General features: G+C 42.2%; 1 protein-coding gene across 6 annotated transcripts; it reads right to left on the reverse strand.

Moving 5' to 3' along the window:
* Positions 1-34: 34 nt before the first annotated feature.
* On the reverse strand, positions 35-25431 carry ect2 (epithelial cell transforming 2). Of its 6 annotated transcripts, none has more exons than XM_046857868.1 (27): positions 25110-25431; positions 24195-24335; positions 23920-23999; positions 21320-21415; positions 20304-20486; positions 19504-19593; positions 19299-19406; positions 16967-17040; positions 16550-16680; positions 15974-16089; positions 15692-15754; positions 15336-15558; positions 13957-14175; positions 13495-13619; positions 12948-13067; positions 12785-12853; positions 12579-12689; positions 12338-12434; positions 11978-12059; positions 11797-11875; positions 11246-11365; positions 10201-10339; positions 9238-9392; positions 8562-8669; positions 7808-7948; positions 3634-3924; positions 35-925 (listed from the first exon to the last, which is right to left on the reverse strand). In XM_046857868.1, exons 2-26 carry the CDS (start codon positions 24316-24318, stop codon positions 3634-3636), a joined length of 3144 nt encoding a protein of 1047 aa, XP_046713824.1. In that variant the 5' UTR covers positions 24319-24335; positions 25110-25431; the 3' UTR covers positions 35-925. The 6 variants fall into 6 exon arrangements, with proteins under 6 accessions (XP_046713824.1, XP_046713825.1, XP_046713826.1 ...); XM_046857869.1 differs by having other exon boundaries at positions 3621-3924; XM_046857870.1 differs by lacking the exon at positions 21320-21415.

Here is a 25431-nt window from a genome sequence, read left to right on the forward strand (position 1 = left end):
TGCTGTATTCAATCCGAGAAGTGGCACCCATTCATCAGCTACATTCGTCTTTTATTGGAAACGAGTAAATGAGTAATGCGAAACATAAAAACAATTCCCAAAAATCATTACAGACCAAAAGACAATATGGAACTTCAGTACAGCAAAGAAACGGGGAGTTTGCATGAAACACAGGAAGTGTTTGGACCGGTTTTGAAGAGCCACTATAGTGACACTCAAGAAAGAAAAAAAACATAGGAATGACACAACCACAAACAAGAAAAGGACCATATTTACACATAAATACAAACAAAGACAACTTTATAAGATTGACATATACTAATATATATATATAATTAATTTATTCTAGAGAATAAATATGTTTGCAGCTCCACTTTTTTGCCCGCTCAAAACAAACGATCTAGTCGATTTATATATATATATAAAAAAACAAAAATACTTACAATATGTGAAATTCGAGTAATGGTTTAACTACAATGACTTACCGATGTTTCTCTAATCGTAACCCATTTATATTTAAAGTACTCAAAGATGTAGCTTTATAAAAGCTGGAGAATTAAGTGGCTGAGATAGGCTTGCCCATATTACATAAAGAAATACTTTCGTTGGTTAATAATGTGAAAATCTATTTCTATTATTTAAAAAGACCCTGAAAACACGTGTTATTAACATGTCAGTTAGATGAAAATACCCAAAATAATATGACAGTTACATAGGAAAACATAACGAGCACGATCCTTCATTTGGGAGTGGGAGAGCAGTGATCTGAGCAGCACTGTACCACTGTATAGAAAATCTTTAGTGTTGTTCAGTCTAAGAATGGAAACCATACACATCAGATCAGGTGAGTGGTTGATCGGCTGAAGGTGTGGTACTTCCTCTCGAACGCAGAAGACAGATTGACCATCGATGGCGAGTGCACAGCCTGGAATAAATGAGAAAGAGAAGATGCATATGGAGTCGGGGAGGAAGAAGAAAAAAAAAAAAAAAAAAAAAAAAAACCACCATATTGTTTAGTATCAGCAAGTTTCTGGATGTTGAAATTCTTCAGGAAGTTAGACATCTGGTGCGGCTTGTTATGAAGAACCATATTGTGAAGCTGAAAGGAGCATGTCTCGGAGATGACTAGTGGAGAAAACTCCCTGTACATGTCCAATTAACTCTAAGTAGTGTTCAGTGTGGGTGGAGGAAATGCAGGAAACTCCTTGAGGAAGTGACCATATCATCACACCACTTCCATTAATAGAGATTCAGCCATGTCCTCAGGAGTTAGCATAGTAGGAAATAGTGGTGCTTCAAACTTCACAATATGTATCTTTCTTGGTAAATCAGTTTAAACGTTTTAGCTCTTGCATGTAAAGTGAAATATTACACAGGGATGATTATCAGGCTTCAAGGGAGAAGAGTAATGAACACGCAGTTAGTGAACGACATGTGGTACTACAAACTGAACATGTGGTGGCCTGAGAAAACATGGTGAAACGAACAACGTCTAGTATAAAAGTTTTGAACAGGTGGTGTATAACAGGTGATATTATACCTGCCATTAATTATAGCCTATAGCCATAAACTGTTTAAAACACACTATATGGACAAAAGTATTGGGACACCTGACCTTTCCTGCCGTGGTTCTTCTCCAAACTGATTCCACAATACTGGAGGTACACAATTGTATCGAATGGCTTTGGATGCAGTATAATACAATTTTGCGTTCACTGGAACTTGGAAACTCAAACCTGTTCCAGCATGGCGATGCCCCCATGCACAAAATGAGCTCCTTCAAGATCTTGAATGGTCTGCTATAGAGCTCTGATCTCAACCCTACTGAACACCTCTGGGATAAATCTGAACGCACCCCAGGCCTCCTCACCACACCTACATCAGTACCTGCCTTTACTCACACCATCGTGGCTGAATGAACACGAGTGTCCACGAGGAACATCTTCCCAGATGAGTGGACGGAATTATAAGAGCAAATCCGGACTAAGTGTGGAATGTGAGGTTGAAAAAGCACATACCATACGCATGCCTAGGTGTCCGCAAACTTTTGGCAATAGAGTGTGTCTCAAACTGGTTTCCTACTTAAATGTAATGTTTAGAGAAGGAATTTTCAGTGAATTGTAAATAAAGATCGTGGAAGAAAGACCGAACTGTGAAGAAAAAAATCGGGTTAAAGGTTTTATTAATTCGAATTCAGCCGCTGTGATATCTTCTCCCAAAGCACCACATCAGAAATTAAGTGCACATATCTAAAAGTTATATCTTAAACAAAAAAAACACTTTTCAGATTTATGAATGGACATTGTATCAATCACTGCTCGAATTGGATGCTGATGCTGCATTCCTTCCTGCGATCTCGCATGGAAAGGTGAGCATGAAAGAGAGGTTAAGCAGGAACATGAACCCAATTTATTCCCTTTACTCTTCCCCGGCCTGTTGCTATAACCACCAGTCAGAACCCATCACCCATGTGCACACAGAGACACACACACACACACACACACACACACTTTTCAGTCGAGCTTATGACACCCGAGAGAGTTAATAAAACCCAAGTTGACGCTGCGCTTTCGTGCGAGATGATCAACGGCAAATCAAAATCCAGTTGCGTGAAAAGCTGAGTTTTGTTCGAATGAGTGATGACTGGCTGTACTGAGGGGGGTGGGGGGGGATTGATTAGTAGAATTGCTTTCTGATGACAGCACATGAAGCATCCAGACCATTTATTATGCGTCACAGAACAACAAAGGCTACACGAGAGCTCAAAACTCAAACTCGCTATAATGAACAGAAGTCACGCAAGTCAAGGTTTTAACCAGCTGTTTTTCCTGTTCGAGTCCCACACTACAGGCTTATCACCTCGTGCTTTTCCGTTACGTCACGATGTTTAAAACACTAACGGGTTTTTTTTCTAATGATGCTTCCTTTACTGTGTCAGTCATATCGGTCTTTTTCTTCATTTAGGGCTTCACACTGAGCTAATGTTTTAAACCTCCCTCACGGCATACCAGTGCCCCTGCGTCTGATTATATACAAGCTCTCCTGAGGATTTTCTCACATATTCTATTAGGTCTGATCCTGTTCAACTGCTATTTTAATCTTCTTAAGGTTTCAGTAATGAATTATTCTAGTCCGTGTTTAAGTACTTGAATACAAATGACTCGGAATGGCCGACAGAATATCAGCAGATACAACAACCGCCAGTTGTTTGCAGAAACACAGTAGTGAGTCACTGAGTAGAGCTTTGCTTGTTTTGTGGTGCATAAATATCAAGTGATGCAATTAGATTTAAGCCCGATTTAGGCTCAGCTGAAGTTAGCAGCACCTGGACTCTAACAGTACCTGACTTGACTTTGAACAATCAAAACACCCCTGAGGATGATGCAAGATGCGCAACTACAATCCTAGACCAGAGCGGCTCGGCGATTTTCCTGTTCGAAGCGCGCCAATTGAATGGGATCGTTATTCGATTTGGCGAGTGCGAAGAAGAAAAACCACCAGATGCAAATCTCCAGGAATGAAACTGCGCATCTCTGACATAGCGAGTTAGTAGGTGCAACCATTTTCCCCCAGAGGTTAAACGTTAGTGAACGAGGGAGCCGGAAGTGTGCTGTGCTCACATCATATGCACACCTAGAGTAGAGTCTCTCTGCGGGGGGAACCAGGGAGTCGGCGCTGCTCCAAGGAAACCACAAGATCCCGGCATGGCCTCGCGCCCTGCAGAGCAGCTGGGCATGCTTTCTGCACGGGCACTTTGAGATGGGACTCTGAGGGTGCAGGCTGGTTAGTGTTCTCTGGGCCACATGGGCTACGTACACACACGGAGAGCCTGGGCCGAGGCGCATTGTCCAGAGAATTGGAGCGCTGCACTACAGCATTTTTACTACAGCCACTCAGACTGAACGTGGAGGCTGAGCGAGCCATCTGTACTTGTACACACACACACAAACACACACATTAGCCTAGCACAGAACAGCAAAGTAACAACTTTTTTTTTTTTTTAACAGAAAAGTGTCTAAATGTTTGCAGTCCAGCTGTTGAAATAAATAAGGTTTGGCAAAGCATTTAGTCTGAAATAGAAATCCAGACAAAACAAAAACCCCCAAAAAAGGTACACAACATATTTAGCCTGAAAGGCTACACAGTGTTCCTTTAATTACTCTGGAAAAGACATAGAAAATGAAAAACAATGAAAACCAGAAGGACCCTACAGGCTAAATTGCTACAGTGACAATCCGAATGAAAACACCGAAGTGGTGAAATGGAACAAGTAGAACATCAGCTTCATTAGTTTCAGACCAGATGCAAAGTCCTTAGCTTCCTTTCTGAAGTGCTACTTTACCAAATGACTTAAGAATACAGAATTGGATTTATATTCACCTGCCTTGGTAGTTGTACACATGACACCTGAATCACCAAATATCATTGAAAAACAATTGAACATCTCGATCAGTCTGTTGAAGAAATGTTGCCTAGAGAATTGTCACGATATCAACGAATCAAATGAGCAGCAACACTTACTGTGCAACCTGGGAGCATTCTAGAATCACGTCACGGGTGGATTCGTATTTACGCACGCCGTTCTTGACGTGTTTAACAGTGATGCATGAAGGGTTTCGCTCGTTTGTTAAATGTATTGCGAAACAAATCAGCACAACGTCTGGCAGCATAATTATAGCGTAAAGTACGATCCATATTGCGCATCCTCGCGTATATACACATTACTAAACTTTGGCTGAATCGCTTCGTTATAGCTGCAGCTAATTGAAGAGCAAGTGTCTACGAAAGGGTGCTTGGTTTTAGATTATAACCCTGCGCGCGCGAGGCGAGATGACATTTTCTTCATAATATAGAGCAAGACATCGCCATAATTAAACAGATGTATTCATCAGATGGAACATTTTGGTAATACAAACAGCTAACAGTTTACATTGGTGGCTACGTACTAAAGACATTGTTATGCTCCTTTAAGAGGATAATCATTAGACAGGAATTTATTTAGCAAAATATACATCAATCTCAAAAACAATTAAGTACGAGCGCCTGATCGGAGTATATGTATGTATGTATATATGTGTGTGTACATTATATTAATATATATATATATATTCCAAAGAGCAATATAGACACGTGACGTCAGAGTTTGACCGATATGGGTTTTTCTCCTGCTGATGCCGAATCAGCGGCGGCGCTCGTCTGCGGTAAAGAGAACACCGATTGGCTATTGAGCTTAACGAATGAGCACAGCAGGAAAAAAACGGAACTGACGAAAGCACAGACACTTGTCATTCTTGCACTTGTCCAGACCGTTAGTAATGATTGCACCAGGTGTAAACGCTGCATGCTTTACACACACATTATCTATCTATAGATAGACAATGTTTATTTTATACACAGTGGTGATTTTTTTTTTTAATTATTATTCTTTTGCATGCGTCACACAATGTTTCAGAACATTGAACTAATTTAAATATTAGTGAAAGATAAGTAAACAAAACATGCGATTTTTAAATGAAGGTTATTATTGAGGGAAAAAATCCAAAACTGCATGGCCCCGTGTGAAAAAGTGTTTGCCCCCGTTTCAACTGTGGTTTATCACACGAGTTGAATTTCTCTAGACACACCTGTTCACAATCAAGAAATCTCTGAAATTGGACCTGCCTGACAAAGTGAAGTAGATCAAAAGATCCTCAAAAGCTAAACATGTCGAGATCCAAAGAAATTCAGAAACAAAAGAGAAAGAAACTAATTGAGATCTATCAGTGTGGAAAAGGTTATAAAACCGTTTCTAAAGCTTTGGGACTCCAGCGATCCACAGTGAGAGCCATTATTGACAAATTAAGAACCTTCCTAGGAGTGGCCGGCCGACCAAAATTACCAAGAGCACAGCGACGACTCATCCAAAAGGTCACAAAAGACCCCACAACAACTGCCAGCTTCACCTGCCTCAGTTAAGGTCGGTGTTCATGACTCCACCATAAGAAAGAGACTGGGGAAAAATGGTCTGCATGGCAGAGTTCCAAGACCAGAAACGCTGCTGAGCAAAAGGACAATGATCGAAAACACCCCAGCAAGTCCACCTCTGAATGGCTGAAGAAAAACAAAATGAAGACTTTGGAATGGTCTAGTAAAAGTCCTGACCTAAATCCTATTGTGATGCTGTGGCATGACCTTAAAAAAGGCGGGTTCATGTTTGAAAACCCCCCAATGTGGTTAAATTACAACAATTCTGCATATATGGGTGGACTAAAATTCCTCCACAGCGCTGTAACAGACTCGCTGCAAGTTATCGCAAACGCTTGATTGCAGTTGTTGCTGCTGAAGGTGGCCAGTTATTAGGTTCAGGGGGCAAACACTTTCCCACAGGGCCATGTAGTTTTGGATTTTGTTTTCCCTCAATAATAAAAACCTTTATTTAAAAGCGGCATTTTGTGTTCACTTGTGTTATCTTTTACTAATATTTAAAACATACGCTTGCAAACAGTTAAAGTCTACTGAAGAAAAACAGCAACTCCGAACCCAAAAAAAAAAAAAAACACAAACACAATCCACCAGTGTAAAACCCTACAATGTGGGATGTGCTGTCAGAGTTTGGGTGTATTGAGGCTTAGGTCACGTCCACTTTATAATACGTTTTCATTTAAAAAGGCTCTCCAAAGTGGATAATTTCGGAAAAAGTAAATAAACGCCAGGCAGAAAAGACGCAGTTCGAATCATCTTACTTAAGCAGTTTCATAATGGATGAGCAACATTTGGTTTTCACATTTATCTGGATTAGCGCCGACGTAGCCTTAGAGAGAGATAGCTAACGGTAGTGAAGTACGCCGAGCCAATTAGATGGTTGAGCACATTAATTCAGATAAAAAGAGTATATTAATATACTCTTTTAAAAAGTTTGTAGGGTACATTGTAAGTATTCACAAGCTTATAGTAAAACCAGTGGCCGTTGCTTAACGGCGAGATGTAGAGTTCAGTCTTTGCATCATGCGGAAAAGATATTCGAGTCTGACTGGTGACTATTTTCTCTCGACCTGTTTAACTGTAAAGTGGCTGCTGGTGCGCAGCACGGTTATGTAACGCTTTCGCGGTGGACTTTATTTTGCTCGGTTTCGTCAGTGTTTCCACATGCCTGCGTGCTCCTCAACCTGAAAAGATCGTCGGAGCATGCTAATTGCACCGCTTAGTAACAGCAGCAGGAACATTTCGGCCTTTAAAACATTTGCTTATTTCAATTGCAATAACTGATCAATTTGACCAAACGGGCTCTAACTGTAACTGCTGCTGCAGGAGTGTTTGGCTGACAGCGTCTGTGTGTTGAACAAGTGAATGTCCAGCCTAATTGAATTATGATGTTAATTGTGAAGGTAAACCTGCAACACAGTTAGGATCTGTACACTGAACTGGAACTGTAGGCCTCGGGGCTAAAACTAATTAGGGTTTTATAATCACTAGAACACAGTGCCCCAAACAAATACACTTTCTGCAGCAGCAAGCATTTCTGTGTATTTGGAGGTCAGATTAATTCTTCATGCTCGTCACCTCTCCTAGGCTTGTTTGCAACACTAGAGTATAACCCAGTGATCAAAAACCCATACCTAGAAATCTAGTTTCTAATAGATTTGACCAGGTTCTGTTAGATCAGGCCTGGAATTGCATTAGGTAAAGTGGTAGATAGTAAAGAGGTAGAGTAATAAAGAAAATGCAATAAAAACGTGTCTTTCTAAAAGTAAATACGGCACGTTTTTTCCTATAAAATTACCATGGAAAAAGGAGATGGTGACAAAAACAGAAAGAAAAACAGACTCACAGCCAGTGTGGAGCTGCTAGACATTCGAGCCATATGATCAAGGCCTGTGCCAGGACTCTTGTCATCTGGGGTACTGTTGGCCATGAAAGCTCTCTGGATCACACGCTTAGGGGTTTTGGTGAAGGAGAATGCCCTGGTTACCTGCAAATCAATACAATTATTACTGCACCCAATAGATATATAAATATTGTTATTAAATTCCTGATAATTAAAAAAATAAAAAAATTATTTAAAATTAAACATGGGCATTCACTTAAAACTTCAAGTTTAATCTATTAACGTCAAATTATTCGTTTTACAAAAGTAAGCAAATAAGATGATAAAACTGACTTTTTACTCTTTAATGCGTATTCTTTAATGACAAATTCATGTCTTTAAACAGGTGGTTTTGTTTGGTAGAGATGCTTCACTCTGTACTTTTATATATAACGTACACTGAAAAGTTGAGTGACATTACTCCTCTGAATCCAGGACAACATTCTCCCTCTCTCGGTCTTCAGTTAAATCATTTACATAAATAGGTGATTTAACCAATCGCAACAGAGACATGAGACAAGAAAATCAGACTCGGCGGAACCATCGACCTTTTTTTTAAGGCCTCACATCTGGAATATGCTCAACCAGTTGATGGTCGATGGTATACAGACTAACCAATCAGTTCCAGAGCCTAGTTTTTAACTCTACCATTAAGGGAACATGTGTGTGTGTGAGAGCGCATTACATACAACCCCCACCGTTCTATTCCCACCCCTACCTTCTTTGATGTCTTTTTGATGGCCCTGGAGGCTCGACTCAGCGTGCTGTCCATGTCCTTGGTGCTCACTTGAAGGGTGTCAGGATCGGTGCGCTGAATTAGGTCTTCCTGTTTTAAAATAGAATAAAATATAAAGTCATTCTGCAGGCGAAATGCAACGAGTGAGACGTCTTGGTCGGGAGAGAGCGAGAGGAAAACGAGAACACGGAAAGGAGGTGTGCATCGCCACCTTGTGGTGGAGCCGGTGTCTGTGGACTGGCAAGACAGACGTTCACCTGCAGGGCTTAGAGGTACTTGTTCTTTAATTATAAAGGCAAATATATACATCTGTCTGGCTGGAGCCAATTACACGTGCTGTTTGGCAGGTCTGGGCCTGCACTCATGCGTCAGAGCAAGAGACCTGTGGTGCTGTAGAATAGAGATAAAGCCATCTGCCTCCGAGGTGTAAAGTTCAAGCACAATTCCACTTCTAATTACATTAATCTGTCTTCCAGCCTAACCACGCTGGACAATCTAATAGGATTAACTGCCACCAAAAAGGCCCGCACATGCCACCTAATTTGTTGCTGTAATAAAACAAAGTGAGGCCTAATAAAATAAATAATTATGCTTGAGGCCTTTGTCGGCCTCCAGCTGAAGGGAGCCAAAGATTCCATGAGGGGGTGGGAGCACTCACCGCGTCAGCCCTGCATATGGTGTTTGCCACTTGTCGGCAGAGAGTCTTGAGCCAGGTCGACTTGAGTGTGTCTTCAGCAGCGAGCTGGAAGCTAAAGAGGAGGTTCTCCTGCTCAGTAGGAGGCCGCACGACCAAGGCAAAGGCATTCTGACAGTCTGTACATCCACACACGCACAAAAACAGAGACTGAGCTTAGAAAACACAAGCAGGGTCGGATTTGGGAAGCAGTTAAAAAGGTACAGTCAAGTTTTCGACGCAGCGGGCTAAAACCTTACACACGAGCGGTATAGTGCAAGGGAGGAATGCGAAATTGACTCAGATTGTTTAAATTGGTTGATTTGATGGAGGTAGTATTATTTTTCCCTTTTTACACAGCCTGGGGTAACTATAGAAACAAGAGTGTTTCCACTGAGCAAATGTCTCGTGGGCCAGGCTTTGCCCAATAATATCAAGTGTTTAGAAAATCCAGCATTAGAAATAATATCTACAGTGAGGAGACTTGGTTTTAAAGAAACCTTCAATTTAAGAACTAGTTAAGAAAGTGTAAAGAAAATACGGATTGCCCTCGTTAATGTGAACACCTGGATTTACAAATTCTTTTTTTTCCTTTTAGAAAAAGCTTCTTTGGGAAGGTGTCACTCAAATGCCTGGAGAGTGACATGTTCAAAAAGCTTCTTTGCCGTCATTCTCTCAAAAATATTCCGCTTGTAGCGTGTTACAAAAGCACAGCGATTCGATCGCGGCTTTGTTTTATTTATTTTTTCTTCTTTTCGAAGGTTTTTGCACACATACGATTAAGGGGCATGGAGCCTATCCTTAGACAGCTTTCACTGGGAAACTTCCGCAAATGATGGTAACTAACAAATTAACAAATAGTTACTCTGAAACGTCAAGCAAGTGGAAGAGAATGTGTGTTTTGTCGGGATGTGTATTATATGGCTGTAGTTTGAACTGTGAGCTTACCCTCGGTGTCGCGCAGGTCCAGCACCCTGCGGATCTGAGACAGGGGCATGAGGGTGATGTGCTTGAGCTGAGCAGGTGGCCGTGTCTGCCCCAGAGGACTCTTAAAGGTGCTGATCACCTTATGCCTCTTCCTGGCAATCTGGGGATGCGCACATACAAGCGATAAATTACCTCGTGCACGGGCTTAAGTCCAGACTCTATAGAGAGGGTGTATGTGCGTGCGCATGGAGTCTGTCGTGGGTGATTCATTGATCGGTGTTGTTCAGAAGCTAAACGCCCAGGCTCATTAGGTACCCTTTAATCCTACAGCATGGGGCCTGGGTAAGGGATGTGGTGTGATGTAGAGCAACAGATATAAATACAGAGGAATTCATCAATGAATAATTGAGCAGATGGAGCCCCAGAGCTCCCTTCTCTCATTAACAGGCTAGACCTAAAGCTGTGCAAACAGGACAGCCACAGTAGACAAGCCCCCCTCCACCCCCACCAATCAAACGCAAACCCATGCTAATCAGAAAACGGGGAGTAGCCGAGTCAGCAAGCACGGACTGCACATGAATTAATTACCCCCCCAACTCTCTCACCATTAAGTATATGTAATTGGGATAAGAAAAGAGCAGAGTGGGTGGAACGGGTCTTCGAGGGGAAGGGAGAGGAGGAGCTGACTCAATAGAGCACTGCGTAAAAGGTCAATAAACTTAAAGGATGTTATGTGGACGTAATAGTCATACGTGTGTCGGGTGAAGGGGGAAAGTCAGCAGGTTGGGAGTTAAAAAGCTATGCTCCGGTTAACAAGTCATTGAAAAGAATATCCATCAGGAAGCTGCTGAGGGAAGCACAGGCCACGATACTGCATATAAAAACGGAAGAACAGATGGTTAACGTGTACATTATAGGCTGTAAACGGCAGCCAAGGTTTTCCTCGTCTAGTCATTCTAAAAAATATTGGCACACGAGGGGAAAATAGGATTTCATCACGCAAATTGTAGAACAACTTCACCGAAAATAAAGATACGTTTCTTAATGAACGTGAGTGTGAACATGCCTCCAGGCAGTCGCTGAAGAGAAATAGAGTGACATGTTCGCCCCGGTCGCAGGGCTTGTCTCCTAGAGCAATGGTCTCCACTCTGTGCACCAGACTCCGATGAGAAGACAAAAGATTGGCCTGGAAAATAAATAAATAAACACATGAACACATTATTATGGTAGCATCACCAAGCTCCTTCTGAAAATCAAAAAGAAAGCAAACAGGGACCTTCTTCCTGACAGCCTATTTCTTTCTTTTTTTTTACTAATTCAAATTCTCTCCGATAGACCCCTAAAGAAATCTACATTAATATACTGCGCACAGAACCTCAAAAGGAAGAAAGGAGGCAAGATTATCAGGTTGCCTGCACGAGATGCAAAGCTTTTACAAATCCTGACTGGAAAAGAAAAACATAAAGGGAGCGTGCTGCTTAATTAAGTGAAATAAACAGTGATGCAAGCTCGGCTGAGCGGAGGATAGGCGCGACGCACCGCCACTGTTATTTAGAGATTAGCGGATCGTCACTACGAATAGAACTCGGGCGAGTAAACACGTAAGAAGAAACTTACGGGACAGCCATCCACTTCATAAACCACATCAAAGATCTGCTTCTGGCCTTCTGTCTTTCTCTTGTCTTCGTTTATATGCCTGGTTTGGGGGGGGGGGAGACAAAGTGGTTTTTAGCCATTGGAGAATGAGCAAGTGGTGAGAAAAGGATCTAAAATGGAGTCGTTCAATTATTTAACTCACGTCATAACTTCTTTGAGGGACTCTATGGCCTTTTCCAGAGTGACTTTATCAGGATTATCATCCGAGGTATGCTTTTTAATATCTGAAATAGTTCAGTGTGACAAATAGGAAAAAAGAAAAAAAAGAAAAAGAGGTTATGGGGATGGATTTCCATAAATCACACAAAGAGATACAGCCGGAATGTGGCCTCGGGTGTAAAATACAGAAGTATATCAACTATTTAGCATAGCAGTCTCTAATCAAAGCCTTTAAATACACATGGGAAATAAATAAATAAATCTAAGAAGGCTACGCAACCACTTACAGAGAAGCATGTATGAGCCACTGAAATAGTGCGTGCGCGCGTGCGTTAAGACTTACCATTGAGTAAGAGAGCTACACTGGGTAGTCTCTGAACAGGACGTATCATCAGTTCCACCAGCGTCTGCCGCCCGCACTCCGGTTTAGACTGATTGATCTACACACAAGGTATTCATTTCTTTATTGTTCATTTAGACCACCATGGAAAACGGTCACATGGTTTTTTTCCTCTCTCACTTCTCAATGTAATTAGCACTGTTGATACCCTGCACGCACGCACGCACACACACACACACAATACCTTCAGGAATGCGTGAAACCTGGGCTTCTGCTTCTCACACTTTACAATTGTTTCTTTGCTCATCTCAAAGAAGTTGACAAAAGGCGGGTAAGCTTTCACCAGCTCGCCGGACTGCGAAGACAAAGGGCGAGCGTTACGACAGAGGACCAGACAGCCGGAGTCGTCGAAGTGACGACGCATGTAGATCAAAACTCCCAGACACTCACATATTTCAGAATGATGTCACCGACGCTCTTGTATTCCGACCAGTTCATCACCAACTCTTCCAGGTCCGCCTGTCCGGAAGACATTGATCAACGTTAACAGCCGCTCCGGATGAATCACCGGTCTTACACGCTCAATCACAAGTTCAAACAACTGAATGCCCACCTTTATCCTGGTGTGCACTTCATAAATGTCGGGGATGCTGCCAAAGATGGTTTTAATCTCTTCTTGCGCCAGGATGGGGCCTCCGACCTGGCCTTCTTTCTCCAGTGGATACTTGAAAAGCTGAAATCGCAGACAGTGATTCAAATCCCTGAGGTCAACATGTCAGTGGTTTAAAATTCATGTTTATTTTAGTTTCTTGGTGATAGTCGATCCGATCGTCACGGAGAGTGGATTTGTCATGTTCCGATGTTGTCATGGCAGCTGCTCCCGACACACACGGTTTGTGTTAATGTGTGTTTCTAAGAGTGAATGTGTGTGTTGGAAGAGGAGAGTGGGGGTGTTCGGCTGGCTCTGAGGGGCACAGGTGCTTGGATGTAGAATAGGCTCTGCTGCCCACTGTAACACGAATCTAATTCATTTTCTCCCCCACTGGTTTGGAGCACTGGTACAACCTGATAAGGCCACAGACAGGCACTGTGGATTGTTACTGCGAGCATGTATGTTTGTGTGTGTGTGTGTGTGTGTGTGTGAGTGAGAGATGAGAGACCTGCAGAACTGTAGCCAGGATATCCACGTAGTTGCTTTCAGTCTGGTACAGTTCCTTGGACACCTGCCATCTTGCCGACTGCTTGGCCAGGACAGGTGTGGAGCTTCTGGAGGGTCTGGAGTTCTCTGAAACGCATGGGCAGGCACACAGGTGAGCAGTGAGATAATCTCTCCCGACACAATTGTCTCTCACTTTGGAGTCTCCTCAAATATATTCAGGTTCTGTAACCACATTTACCCTTACGGAGGAACAGTCGAACCCTCAGACGCCAAAGTGAAGGCCTGGAATTGGCTTGTGTACTGCAGGCGAACATGTTAATGTGACATTAAATACTTAATATCAAGGCCATGCTTTTCACAGTTCTGCAGTGCTGGGAGTCCACAGGAAGTTGAACCGAATGACTTTTTACTTTTTAGCAGTGAACGTGTAACAAACATGTACGTGACCTAGCTCTGACTTCACCTGATGACCCACACACGCCTCCTGACTCTTGGGAGGAGTTGAACGAAAGCTCCAAGTGTACGTGTTCGGGGTGTGCGTCCTGCTCTGTGGCTTGCTGCGGTGTGCTGGTACAGTGAAAGAGCCGTTCTCTGCCCGTCCTACTCGTCCTCCTCGCCTGCTCCCTCTCACTCCTCCTCTTCGCAGCCTTCTTCTGTCTATGCCTGCCTTCCACGCTACGCCCTGTAACAATAAACCAGCCCTCACACGCTCACCCTGAGCCTACACTGCTTCTCTTTCACACACCAGACGGGCTGTCGGAACAAATTCGCCTGTGTGAACACTATACCAATTTCTATATTTATGTACTCAAACGTCACATGTCTGACTAGAAGTCATGCCAGTGAAACGCAGTTAAATATAGCGTGCATAAGCAAATAACTGTTTATTAAAATTATTTTTTTATATTTATAAAAAGGCACAGTACACTATATTCACAGTCAGGGTCCCTACACGCTTGTCATTTTAAAATTAAATACTTTTCCAGACTCAATTTATGCAGACTGTATTTAGCATGTGAAATACGGGGGCGCTGTACCATCATGGCAACTGCCTCACAAGGCAACAACCGATTCACAGCCAAAAGCACCTTCCGGCCATGTCCACACTGATACGGTTTCGTTTGGAAATGTATTATATTTTTTCGTCTCACTTTTTTCCCCTCTCCGATTTGGCCTTCCGTCCACACCGAGATGAAAACGTAGCGTTTCAAAATCGTGCATCACGTTTTGCTCATGCGCTTTTAGACGTTTCAGGAACTTTTAGGAAATCAAAATGTGGATGCGGAGTGCTTTCGAAACAAAAATTTATCCGGATTAGTGTCTTATAATTATTATTTTTATATACTAAACACTAATTTATATTTTTTACAAATTCTTAATTTTATAATTTTTGCTCTTCTTGTCATACAAAATCCTGATCTGGAAATCAAATTCCATACTTTTTCCATACTTCTCTGAACTGCGTAAGGAATCCTGTATAGTGCAGTGTTATGTGCTTCCACAAAAAAAGTGAAAGAGACACCATTTAGGATTTAAACTCAGAGGGCAAACTGGGAGTAAATCAATACCAGTGCATCCAAAACATTTAAAAATGTAAATTAAACCTTTAAAGTAACAGATTTATTCCTCCCTCAGTCACACAACTGCACTCCACTTAAAGCCCTTTTCTTAATCAAAATCTTTTCTAAAGCTCCAGCAGGGACACAGAAGTCATTAGAATCACTAGAGAGACTAAGCTACAATCATCTCATAGTCCTGCATGACTCCATCCTAAACCCTTAACCGGTGCACCAGACCTAATGAGCCCGTGTGGTTGAGGTCCTCTCTTTCTCCCAGTCTCACCTGTCAAGCCCTTGCACGTGTCTGGAGTGTTGGAGATGTCCAGCAGGGAGCCCATGGAGAGCGAGTGCTCGGCCGAGGGCCTCTTACGAGGAGGGAAGGGCGAGATCTCGGTCTCCTTAGTGAGTTGGGCCAGAGTGTCACGCAGACGCCGCCGTTTCCGATTACTGGTGGGCGTCGTGAGAGAAAGCAGGGACACGGCCTTCTTCATCACTGGGCTGTCCGACTGGGTGAGGAAACCAAGATTTTGGAGAACATTTTGACTACTGTTTTCGGAATAATTTAATTTGGCCATGTTTAACATTCAGAGGAAGTGGTGGAACCATGGACCAACTATTGTAATTACAATAAAACATTACCTTCTCATACGAATACATCGATTCTCCAGCGCGAGCATCCATCTGGATACTGCCCCAAAACCACTGAAAGTAAGAGTGCAAAAGTAGAAAATAAGCAGACAAAAAAAAAAAAAAAAAAAACAGATTAGACAGTTCAAGCCCACTTTGCTCAACCCACTTACACACAACATAACAACCACCTGTAATGTTCACCCAAAAACCCACATCTGCCATCTTCAGATTACAGAATTCATTCTGTTGCTCAGGATGTGCCGTCAGAACCGGAGCGTAAAATGTCCTCACCTCCTGTTTTACAACATACAGCCTCTTGGACGGCACAAAGGGCAGCTCTTTGATAGAGTTCTCCTCCACCACCAGGTGAGTGCATTTCTCATCTCCGACCTCCAGAAAGCGGCCACCTGGAGCGCACGACATGTTCGCAAATTGTCGTTATAAATTACAAGCCCGGTCAAATCCTTTTCTTTAAGCGTTAAATGCACAGAGCAGTGCTCATAACCTTATCTGATGCTCCACCTTCCTACAGAATCCTAAATCTACCCGAAAAATCAGCACTGTACATCAGCAGGCCATTCATTTAACCCTCTTTGGATTACGCCTTAACTGAAACATGCAGCAGAGCGAAGGCACATAAACAGATCATAAAAAAAAAACAAATAGACCCCACTAGTTTATGTGAAGTGCTGAAAGAAAAAAAGAAAAAAATTAGTTCTGCCTTTATCGAACACAGCATTCGGCATCGCATAGTTCAAATAAACGAGGCTGGAAAATAAAGAAATAAAAATTCCTGCGACGGAAAAAATGCTTTGTAGTTTGTCAGCAGCAGCTGCCGAAGGAGATATAAAAATGATTCTCCCGTACCGTGCTTCAGCGTCCTTTCCTCCATATTGCTTTTCTCCTCCTCAGAGAATCCCAAAAAGCTCAGAACGCAGTCCTGAAACGGCGGCACTTTGAAGGCCATACGGAACTCCTCGTCGCCCGCGTGGAAATTGCTGCAAGCAGAAGGTTGGCATCAGCCCCCTCTCAGCGCAAATAACAACCTGGCATCGAAACATATGCTCTCGAAAGGTACGCCGTTCGTACGTTTTTAAACTGATTTTAATGAATCTCTGGAGAACTCAAAGCATAAGGTATAATGTTCTGTCTACGAAGAGCATCTATATAGCCCTCGATGAAAACCCCCCCAGCCCCCCACATGAAGAAAGCGCGACAATTGATTTCTAAAGCACAAACATCAATCCTGTTTATTAATGTTTATTCATATTCACACACACTTACACGTTATCCTTCTGCTCCCAGGCCTTATGAATCCAGTCAGGAGTTAGAATGGGTGTTCCCATACATACAGCCAACTACAGGAAGTAAAGAAAAAAGAAGAGAGGTTGCACAAAATCAGCCACGCATTATGCATATCTACCTAATGCACGACGCAGCTTAATTAAGTAGAGGTTTTTTTTTTTGTCAAGAGTGATTAATAAGTGCACCCTTAATCAGACACACTCCTAAAGACAATTTATAACTACACAGTCACAGAGGATGGATTTGCCTCACATCTGGAGCTTTGAGGAAAACAACTGCAATGATGACGACGAACCTCGATTACCAGTAGCACACGTGTGTTTGGGTAACTCTTCTGTAATCAATGATTATAGTGTAGCTCTTTAGACATTTCCAATACGATTTATGACTGCCAGGGAACCACGTGCCAACACACATTAAAAAAAAATTCATTCGACAAGCAGCCCTAAGCATTTCTGCACACAGCGCATAGGAAAATTAATAAAATGCGGTTTTTAAAAACAGCCCACTTGCAAGTTCCCCCGTCAATCACAAAAAAACCTTGACGACACCTTTGAGCGCGACCGAGCACAGAGCTGACTCCCGGCCAGGCCTTCGGCGGAAAAGAGGATGGGAGATTGAAAAAGTGAAGTGAACCCGAGTGAATCAATAAAAACCAAGGGCTCTATATTTCGCAGAGTCTCTCAGGGAGGACGGAGCGATGCTTTATGTGGACTTTAGAACAGGGGCTTATTGGCTACGTGCGAGCACTCCGAAGGTGTTTGATCAGGCCAGATCTCCCTCGCGCAGGAAACAACTTTTTCGCCGCGACACTCTTTGCTCTGCCGAGCGCTCGATACAGTCTTTAGCTTCCGCACTCAATAAGAGATAAGCAAATGTGAATAAATTGGTTGCCATGGGAACAGGGAGAGAAGCAATTTCCTGTCCTAGACAACCAAAACACCAGGAGGGGAGAAAAAAAAAAAAAAAAAAGAGAGAAAAACATCTTCAATATAAATATATCTCAAGTTCAAACGTTTAACATTCACAGTCCAGCTTCTTGGGGTCTAATACAAAAATATTCATATATAATCATCTGTCCAGAGAACAGAGGGCTCTGTTTTGGTCAAAGTGCAATTACAATCCCTTTGTACTTTCAAATAAAATGGCTCTTATTTGCTCGCTTAAATATGAAGGACCTTCATACAAACAATTAAAGCAAATAGAGGAATACGTACATTTTTCTGCATATTCATAACAATTCTACATTTACACGTAAGTAACAGTGGAACTCGTATTTGTGTCCGTTTCCAGAACCTGATCTACCCCCCCCCCCCCACCCCCGTCAGTAAATCCTTCCAACGTGACCGAGATAAGCTCCTTCCTCACTCAGCAACACTGTGGAGCAGTGAATCTTTTGACCATTACTCCAGAAAGAGGCTTTTTCAGTGTTTGTCTGTTGAAATATTACTGCAGCCGATGAACAGTAGTGGACTTTTTTTCACATATCTGTACTTTTACTTCACTACACGTCGAATGTCAAATACATGATTTTTTACTCAACTACGTTTAATGAAGTCAGTTGTTACTTTTTGTTTCCTATGGGATAAAAACATAACCACCAATCGGGGAAGAGCGGCGTTTTAAACTGGTTTTGATTGCCGCTTGGTGGCATCTACATATGACCAAAATACGGTTCAGCATCATTCCACTTAGAGAGGAACAAATGACGGGAGAAAGTTGACTAACGTGCTACAGCACTCGTGGTCTTATTTGCTTAATCATTTTGATAGACATCAATAGTTGTTTAAAACGTTTATATTGTTCTATTGATAGACGGGTGCGCTGAGAGTAAACAGTTTGTTTAAATGATAGTAACATTACAGCCATAATAAAATCATAGTACTTTTGAAAACTTCAGCACATTTGAATGCAAAAACTTTGGTACTTTTACTTAAATAAATGTTCAAAGGGAACACTTTACTGGAGTAATTTTACCTTGTGTATCTTGACTTCTATTTAAAGGCAGGGGGTTTGTTGTTTGAACCTGTTAACTACAAGCTAGAGGTGTTTATTCTAGTCAACCATCTACAGCTGCTATCGAACGCTGTGGAAACGAGACGGTCATGGCAGCGTTAAAATGTGGTCGGCACTGGCTGTGCTGCGCAGCCGATTGCGGCCTGGAAAGATCTAGGACTTGCCGTGTAAATATTAAATCGTAATGAAGCTCTAAACTGAAATGAGCTGCTGCATTCCAACACGCAGATACAATAAACCCACGGCTCGCCCGCACTTCCCAACAAAATGTGTGATGTCCTGCCCAAACACGAACCCTGTATTTCTCGCCGTGAGTGGAGTGGGCAATGAGGTGGGTGACTTTAGCACTGAAGTCCTTGCGGATGGTGCCGCCCATATGATGCACCAGGTTAACCAGGTTTACCTGCGAAAACGATGGATATATGAGGTCAGGTGCAAAATGCAAAATCTCAGGCGACAGAAACAATATCTGGATTAGCTACTAGACCGCAGAAACTCACCACTTCCTCTTTCTTGCGGAATCCAGTGAAACAGAGGGATAAATTCAGCATGGTGGTGGAGTACAGCGGGCGGGACGAGAAGGGCAGCGGCTACACGATAAGAGAGACAGGGTATTTTAGAGTTATTAGCATAGCCTGAGAAACAAACAAGGAAGACATAATAGAAAAATTTGAATATGAATAAACGTGTTTTAGTTAAGTCAACACATTTCCTTCCAAATCTCAATCCTACATCATGATTATGCCATGCACGTAGCAGTTACACTACAACAATAGATAAAGGTAGGAAGAGGACTGGACTTTAGAGGTGTGAACCTTAGACTGAGCGCAAGAGTCAGCATTTCAGTCTGTTCGAAAGCAAAGGAAATGTGAATTCAGGCCATGTTAGCATCACTGTCACTGCCTGCGTTTTTGTCAGCATTTGCAGGGGTGTAACGGAGGACCGCTTTGCTTTCTTGCTCCATCAGAACGGAGCTGGCGCTCGTGCGTGCGCCGTACAGGTGCTGCGGCACGCGCCGATAACCACAGCGCGTTTCGGTGTCTTTATACTAACACTTAAAAGCTGCTTAGGAATCAATTTGTCTTTGAGAGAGAACTTCACACCGTCAGATTTGCATTTAGTCTCTACGGGTAGAAGTTGAATTGTGGCTTTGGAAAGCTGGAAATGCTTCAAGTGAAAAATATAAAAGGGGCCTCAAGGCATAAATACATGTCACATGCATGTGTGAGTCACTGATCGCTTGTGTGTGTGTGTGTGTGTGTGTGTGTGTGTGTGTGTGTGTGTACACACTCATCCTCACCTCTCCTTTTCCAGCACAATGCAGTACCACTGGGGGGCCCAAAATGCGGTTGTCATTTTTGTATAAATAGCTGTAGTCAGGAGACTGGAAGTCCTTCAGTACAAAGACTGTCTCGTACTCAGCGTTTTCTCCATCCCCAAACTCTCTGACATTGTCTGTCTTTATACAGGGGACATTTATATCCTAATGGGGGACGTGAAAAAGAGACACAAAGTCAAAAGATACGCGTTTTTTTTTTTTTTATATAAATGATACCAAACAAAGAATACTGCAACCAATAACATACAATATTCTGATGGGAGCTGCTTCGCTGGAAAAAAATTTAAAGGGGGGGGGGGTTGGGGACTTGAACCTCGTTGCCCATCGAAAAATGTGTTGCTCAAAAGGAATTTAAAAAATCAAGTAGGAATGCAATAAAACAGTCTGCATTTCATGGCAGACTGAAACGGCAAAAAAGCTTCATCTCGGACTTTAATACTAAACAGCATTCCAGCGAAGCAGCAGGAACAATTTCAAAAAGACGAGAAACACACACAAGGGCAGTGCTTCTTGTGTTTACTCAAGGATGGCCCTCTGCATGATGAAATGTAGAAAAGGGTCGGTTTGCAAGAAGCTCTCGCTGAGGAACAAACCCCTGAAGAAAATGGGCCTTTTACCGAGCTACATTTCTCTCACACTAAAAGCATGTTAGTGAATTCCAAGTATTCTGTGACTCACCCTGCTTGAGTATGTAAGAGGGAATGAAAAGAAAACAGAAAGGTGAAGAAGAAAAAAAAAATACCCTCAGTAGATTAAGAACACCGGTGTGGATTAATTATTAACCAGATTAGCAGACGGATGACAAAAGACATAACACACCACATTAGAGATCAAGACTGATTTAGTTCACCACGTTGTGTTAAAAGTGAAAATTTCAGCAGGGAGTGTCCCAGCAGTGTCCGTTACATTACTCATGCAGCCAAACCCTCCGGGACGAACTCATGCATGCAAAGAGCCTCCCCGTCTCCGAGACGTACCATGTTGACTAAAGATTTTATTAATTTCTCGCCCGACTCTGAGCTCGGGTCACCTTCTTTAATCTTGACCACCGGGACTTCCATTACTCGGATGGCCTGGGAAAAAATAAATAAAATGAGTGTTCAAACATCAACCTGGCAACCTGGGCCTTACAAATTCAGCCCGATATCCACACGAGCGGGAAGGAGAGAACTTCTAACAAATGTCAACCCAAGTCCGGGAAGAAAAGTTCTCCGAATTCAAAGTGTGTGGCGAGTGGTCGATTCGCTCAGCTGCTGCTGGGTTTTTTTTTGTGCCTCTGATTAAGCTGTGTGAATGTGCCCCAACTGCAGAGTGGGAGCAGGAGCTGAGCATTTCAAAGAACCCGGCCATCTGACGGCCCTCTCATGCATTCTCAAGGGCAAAAAGAGGAGGATTTCTGGACCTGTGAGTTGACATCAATTTAAAAACGTCACCTGCTCGTCTGCCCACCCGCAACCCCCCACCCAACTACAAAGACTGGATTCGAGAAGGAACATTTAAACCTCACCCCAGGGACATCACTGTACAAGTCTAAAACAAACGGCTGATCAAATGTTGCGCTTTGAGGGTTTACAACAAGGGTTGTGCGATTAAAAAATAAATAAAAACCTCATGTCCTGATCGCTGTAGATCCATCATATGTATTATCAATTTTGGCAAAATAAATAAATAAAGATATATAGATATATATATATATATATATATATATATATATATATATATATATATATATATATATATATCTCATGATAAGATGATTCAGGATATCATGCAGTGTACATAGTAATAAACTGCTGGCGAAACTGAAGTGCTGCGTTTCAATGGGAAAACGGCTCTGATTGTATTTTTCAAGGCCAACATATGTAATTTAGAACGGAAAAAGGAGAATAAATGTATTTGACCTTGAAAATAATATATATATATATATATATATATATATATATATATATATATATATATATATATATATATATATATATATATATATATATATATATACACATACACATATACATATACATACACATATACATATATACACACACACACACACACACACACGATAACGATTCATCAGTAAAGCACGTCTGTGAAAGCTCCTATTCTCATCTCCTGCTATCGTTATCATATTACCCAGTGTTTCTTTTCAATCAAATTAGGACACAACCTGTGCATTTTGACGAGTCGAGACGTTTCGCTAATAAATGTGATCCACTGACTCACACTTCCTATTACAAGGCGAGCCCATGAAGAAAAGAAAAAAGAAAAAAAAAAAACACCTTTATGATTTATTTCATAAAATGAAGATAAACAGGAGACGGTGTTCAAACAACCCGAGATCGAGCACGTTTAAAAGCCCGGAGACTCGACGACAAGACGGCCGTTGTCAGAAGCTAATTGTTTAAAGGAGGTGCAGGAGGAAAATGTCAACATTTAAAGTGTATAACATTTAGCTCCTGACAGCAGGCTCATTTCGAATGGAAATTGGCCCCGGCACCTAAATGCAAACACGGCGAACAGATTTACCCACTTAACGTTAGAAATCACGCCTACTTTATCAAAGTGGGCTTCGAATTCAACACGTGGGGTTAAAAAAAAAAAAAGAAAGAAAAACAACCCACGCAAGGCAAACTGCTCTCTTAACGGCTCCACGCTCGGAGAACTAAACGGATTCGCTGGGAGCCGCCTGCATCCGTTCGCTAGCATTAAAACACAACTAAGTAACGGGAAACAACCCGATGTTTCCCGGATGCAGGAAGATAAACAAGTCGTCGTTATATTCCTGACTCGGGGTAAACAGGAAAACGGCTATTAATTGCTGACACTGAGGCGCATGACACCATGTGGACAGAAACCCTGAACCCCAGACACAAGTGTTGCACGGAAAACAGGAAACGCCGTGCGCACTGATCTGTCCGTGAGATAAAACAGCTAATCTCCTGCGGGCAAAAAAAAAAAAAAAAAAAGAACCTGATAGCAGAAAAGAAGTGGAATTATTATTTTTTTTTTGGTTAACTGTTTTCCCGCTGCATGTACACCAAATGTCAGAAAAATCCAAAACATTTTCTAGACGTTCAGATCAAATTCTGCTGTTAATTGCCATGTTTCCGCACAGCGGTTATTGAACGAATCAGCGGTTCTGTCTTCTGCTTATTGTAATGATGGCTTTGATAATATATACATTAGAATTAGAGCTGTATGTTGTGCCATGGCTTCGTTTTTCAGACTATCATTTTTTTTTTTATGCCACTATCAATTTATTGTGTCAATATCTACCATACGCATTTATGTATATACATATATTTTCTATAGTTTATATTTTTTTTTATCTATCCTTTCTTTTTTGGTTTTATCCATAACTCCATTCCTTTTCATGCTTTAATGCCGGACAGACGTAAAAAGCATTTCACTGCATGTCGTTCTCTGTATGTATGTGACGAATAAAATTAGATTTGAATAGTTTGTTTGTGTTTGTTTTTTTTATTTGATGTTAGTTTGCATATGGCTACCTGGTGCCTTGCTTTGTATGTATCCAACACTTTTTCCATTTAGACGGCGATACAATCTGATTTTTTACCTCAATCGCCTTTTCAAGTGCTGCGTCTCCGCCCGCATCCTTCACAAGCACAACCCTGGTCTTCACTTGACGCAGGATTTCTGAAAGACATTTTAAAAGCCCGGCGGCACAGTCAGCCTCCGAGGAAATACAAAAGCTGTCATAGAGAACATAAAAAAAAATAAAAAATAAAGAGACATCCAGTCCCTTTTGCAATATCTGAAAGAAATGACAGCATGCCAAAAGAAATGCCGATTCATGCGGACGGTGGAGAGCAAAGGGCCTTGTTTGTTTACCCTCTGCGTCGTCCGAGGTCAAACCGAAGAACGTCTGCTCCCTGGAGGACTCCGCCATCCTGGAGTCAAAGACGGACGAGTCCACCAGCAGGCTACGCATCGTCCCGAACGTGCTGTCTGCCATGGTGTCACCACCGGATTCTGAAAAAAAAAAAAAAAAATGAAAAACCTTCACAACAACTTGTGTAGTTTGTATCTGTTATCACCGTATTTACACTGATTATATTGTCTCTTATTAGAGCAGCCTCACAGCTCCAGGGGCACCGGTTTGATCCTGGACCCTCTCCTGTCTGGAGTGTCTTCAGGGTTCTCACGTGTCTCCAAAACGTGTCTACACTCAGAACAGTGGCTGGGCTGGGAAATATGTGATGCACTGGTGTCGCATTAATTGCATTCCTGCTTCAACACAGAGTTCCCAGTACAGGCTCTAGATTCCCAGTGGTTAAGATACTGGACCACCACTAGGCTGCACCTGCTGGGCCCTAAAGCAAGGCCCCTAACCCCTTAATTGTATGGATGGATATCGGAAGCTGCTGAATGTCCTAAATGTATAAGGTTTTCATAGAGATGTTAGTCTTGATGTTCATAATAATATAAGAAGCTCAAGAAAGAGGCTTAAAGCACAATTAAAGTGGTGGCAATGATTCCTCTTTTCTGGACAGCTGAAAGATGTAATGCAAAACCACACAAGAAACCGTTTTGAGCGGATTCTCTTCTAATAATGAGTCGGTCCATGAAGGTGTATATTTATAGTCCATGAACGTTTTGGTAAACACAAATAAATATATAAGCGCTCATGAACTGACAGCTTTTTGAAATGGTGAAAACGTGGAGCCTGTGCTCAAGTGTCCAGCAGGTTAAACAAACCAATAAGGAGGTCATTTTGGAGGTTCAACACAACATGGTAGATCTTACCGAGGAGCTCAGGTGCACGCAGATGTCCTCAGACTTCTCCCGGCTGGTTGCCCCGCTAAGCTAAACAGATTAGCAACACAGCACACCTGCTAGTTTAGACCCTGCTGCTAAACTTACCGATCGCAAAGTTATTGCTAAATAATATATATTTAAAAAACACGGCTCTTATTCCGTTTCAGGTCCGTGGAAAACGTTAATTAAAGAAAACCGCTAATATTATAAAGCGAGTCGAAACTACATTTTATTTAAGACATTTGGAAGTCGCACCGCTTCCAGCTCCCTCTGTGCCGAATTCAAACCGCGGAGCGAGCCCGGGAGCCGT

Source organism: Silurus meridionalis, chromosome 9 (assembly GCF_014805685.1).
Source record: "Silurus meridionalis isolate SWU-2019-XX chromosome 9, ASM1480568v1, whole genome shotgun sequence".
In the NCBI taxonomy this organism is placed as follows: domain Eukaryota; kingdom Metazoa; phylum Chordata; class Actinopteri; order Siluriformes; family Siluridae; genus Silurus; species Silurus meridionalis.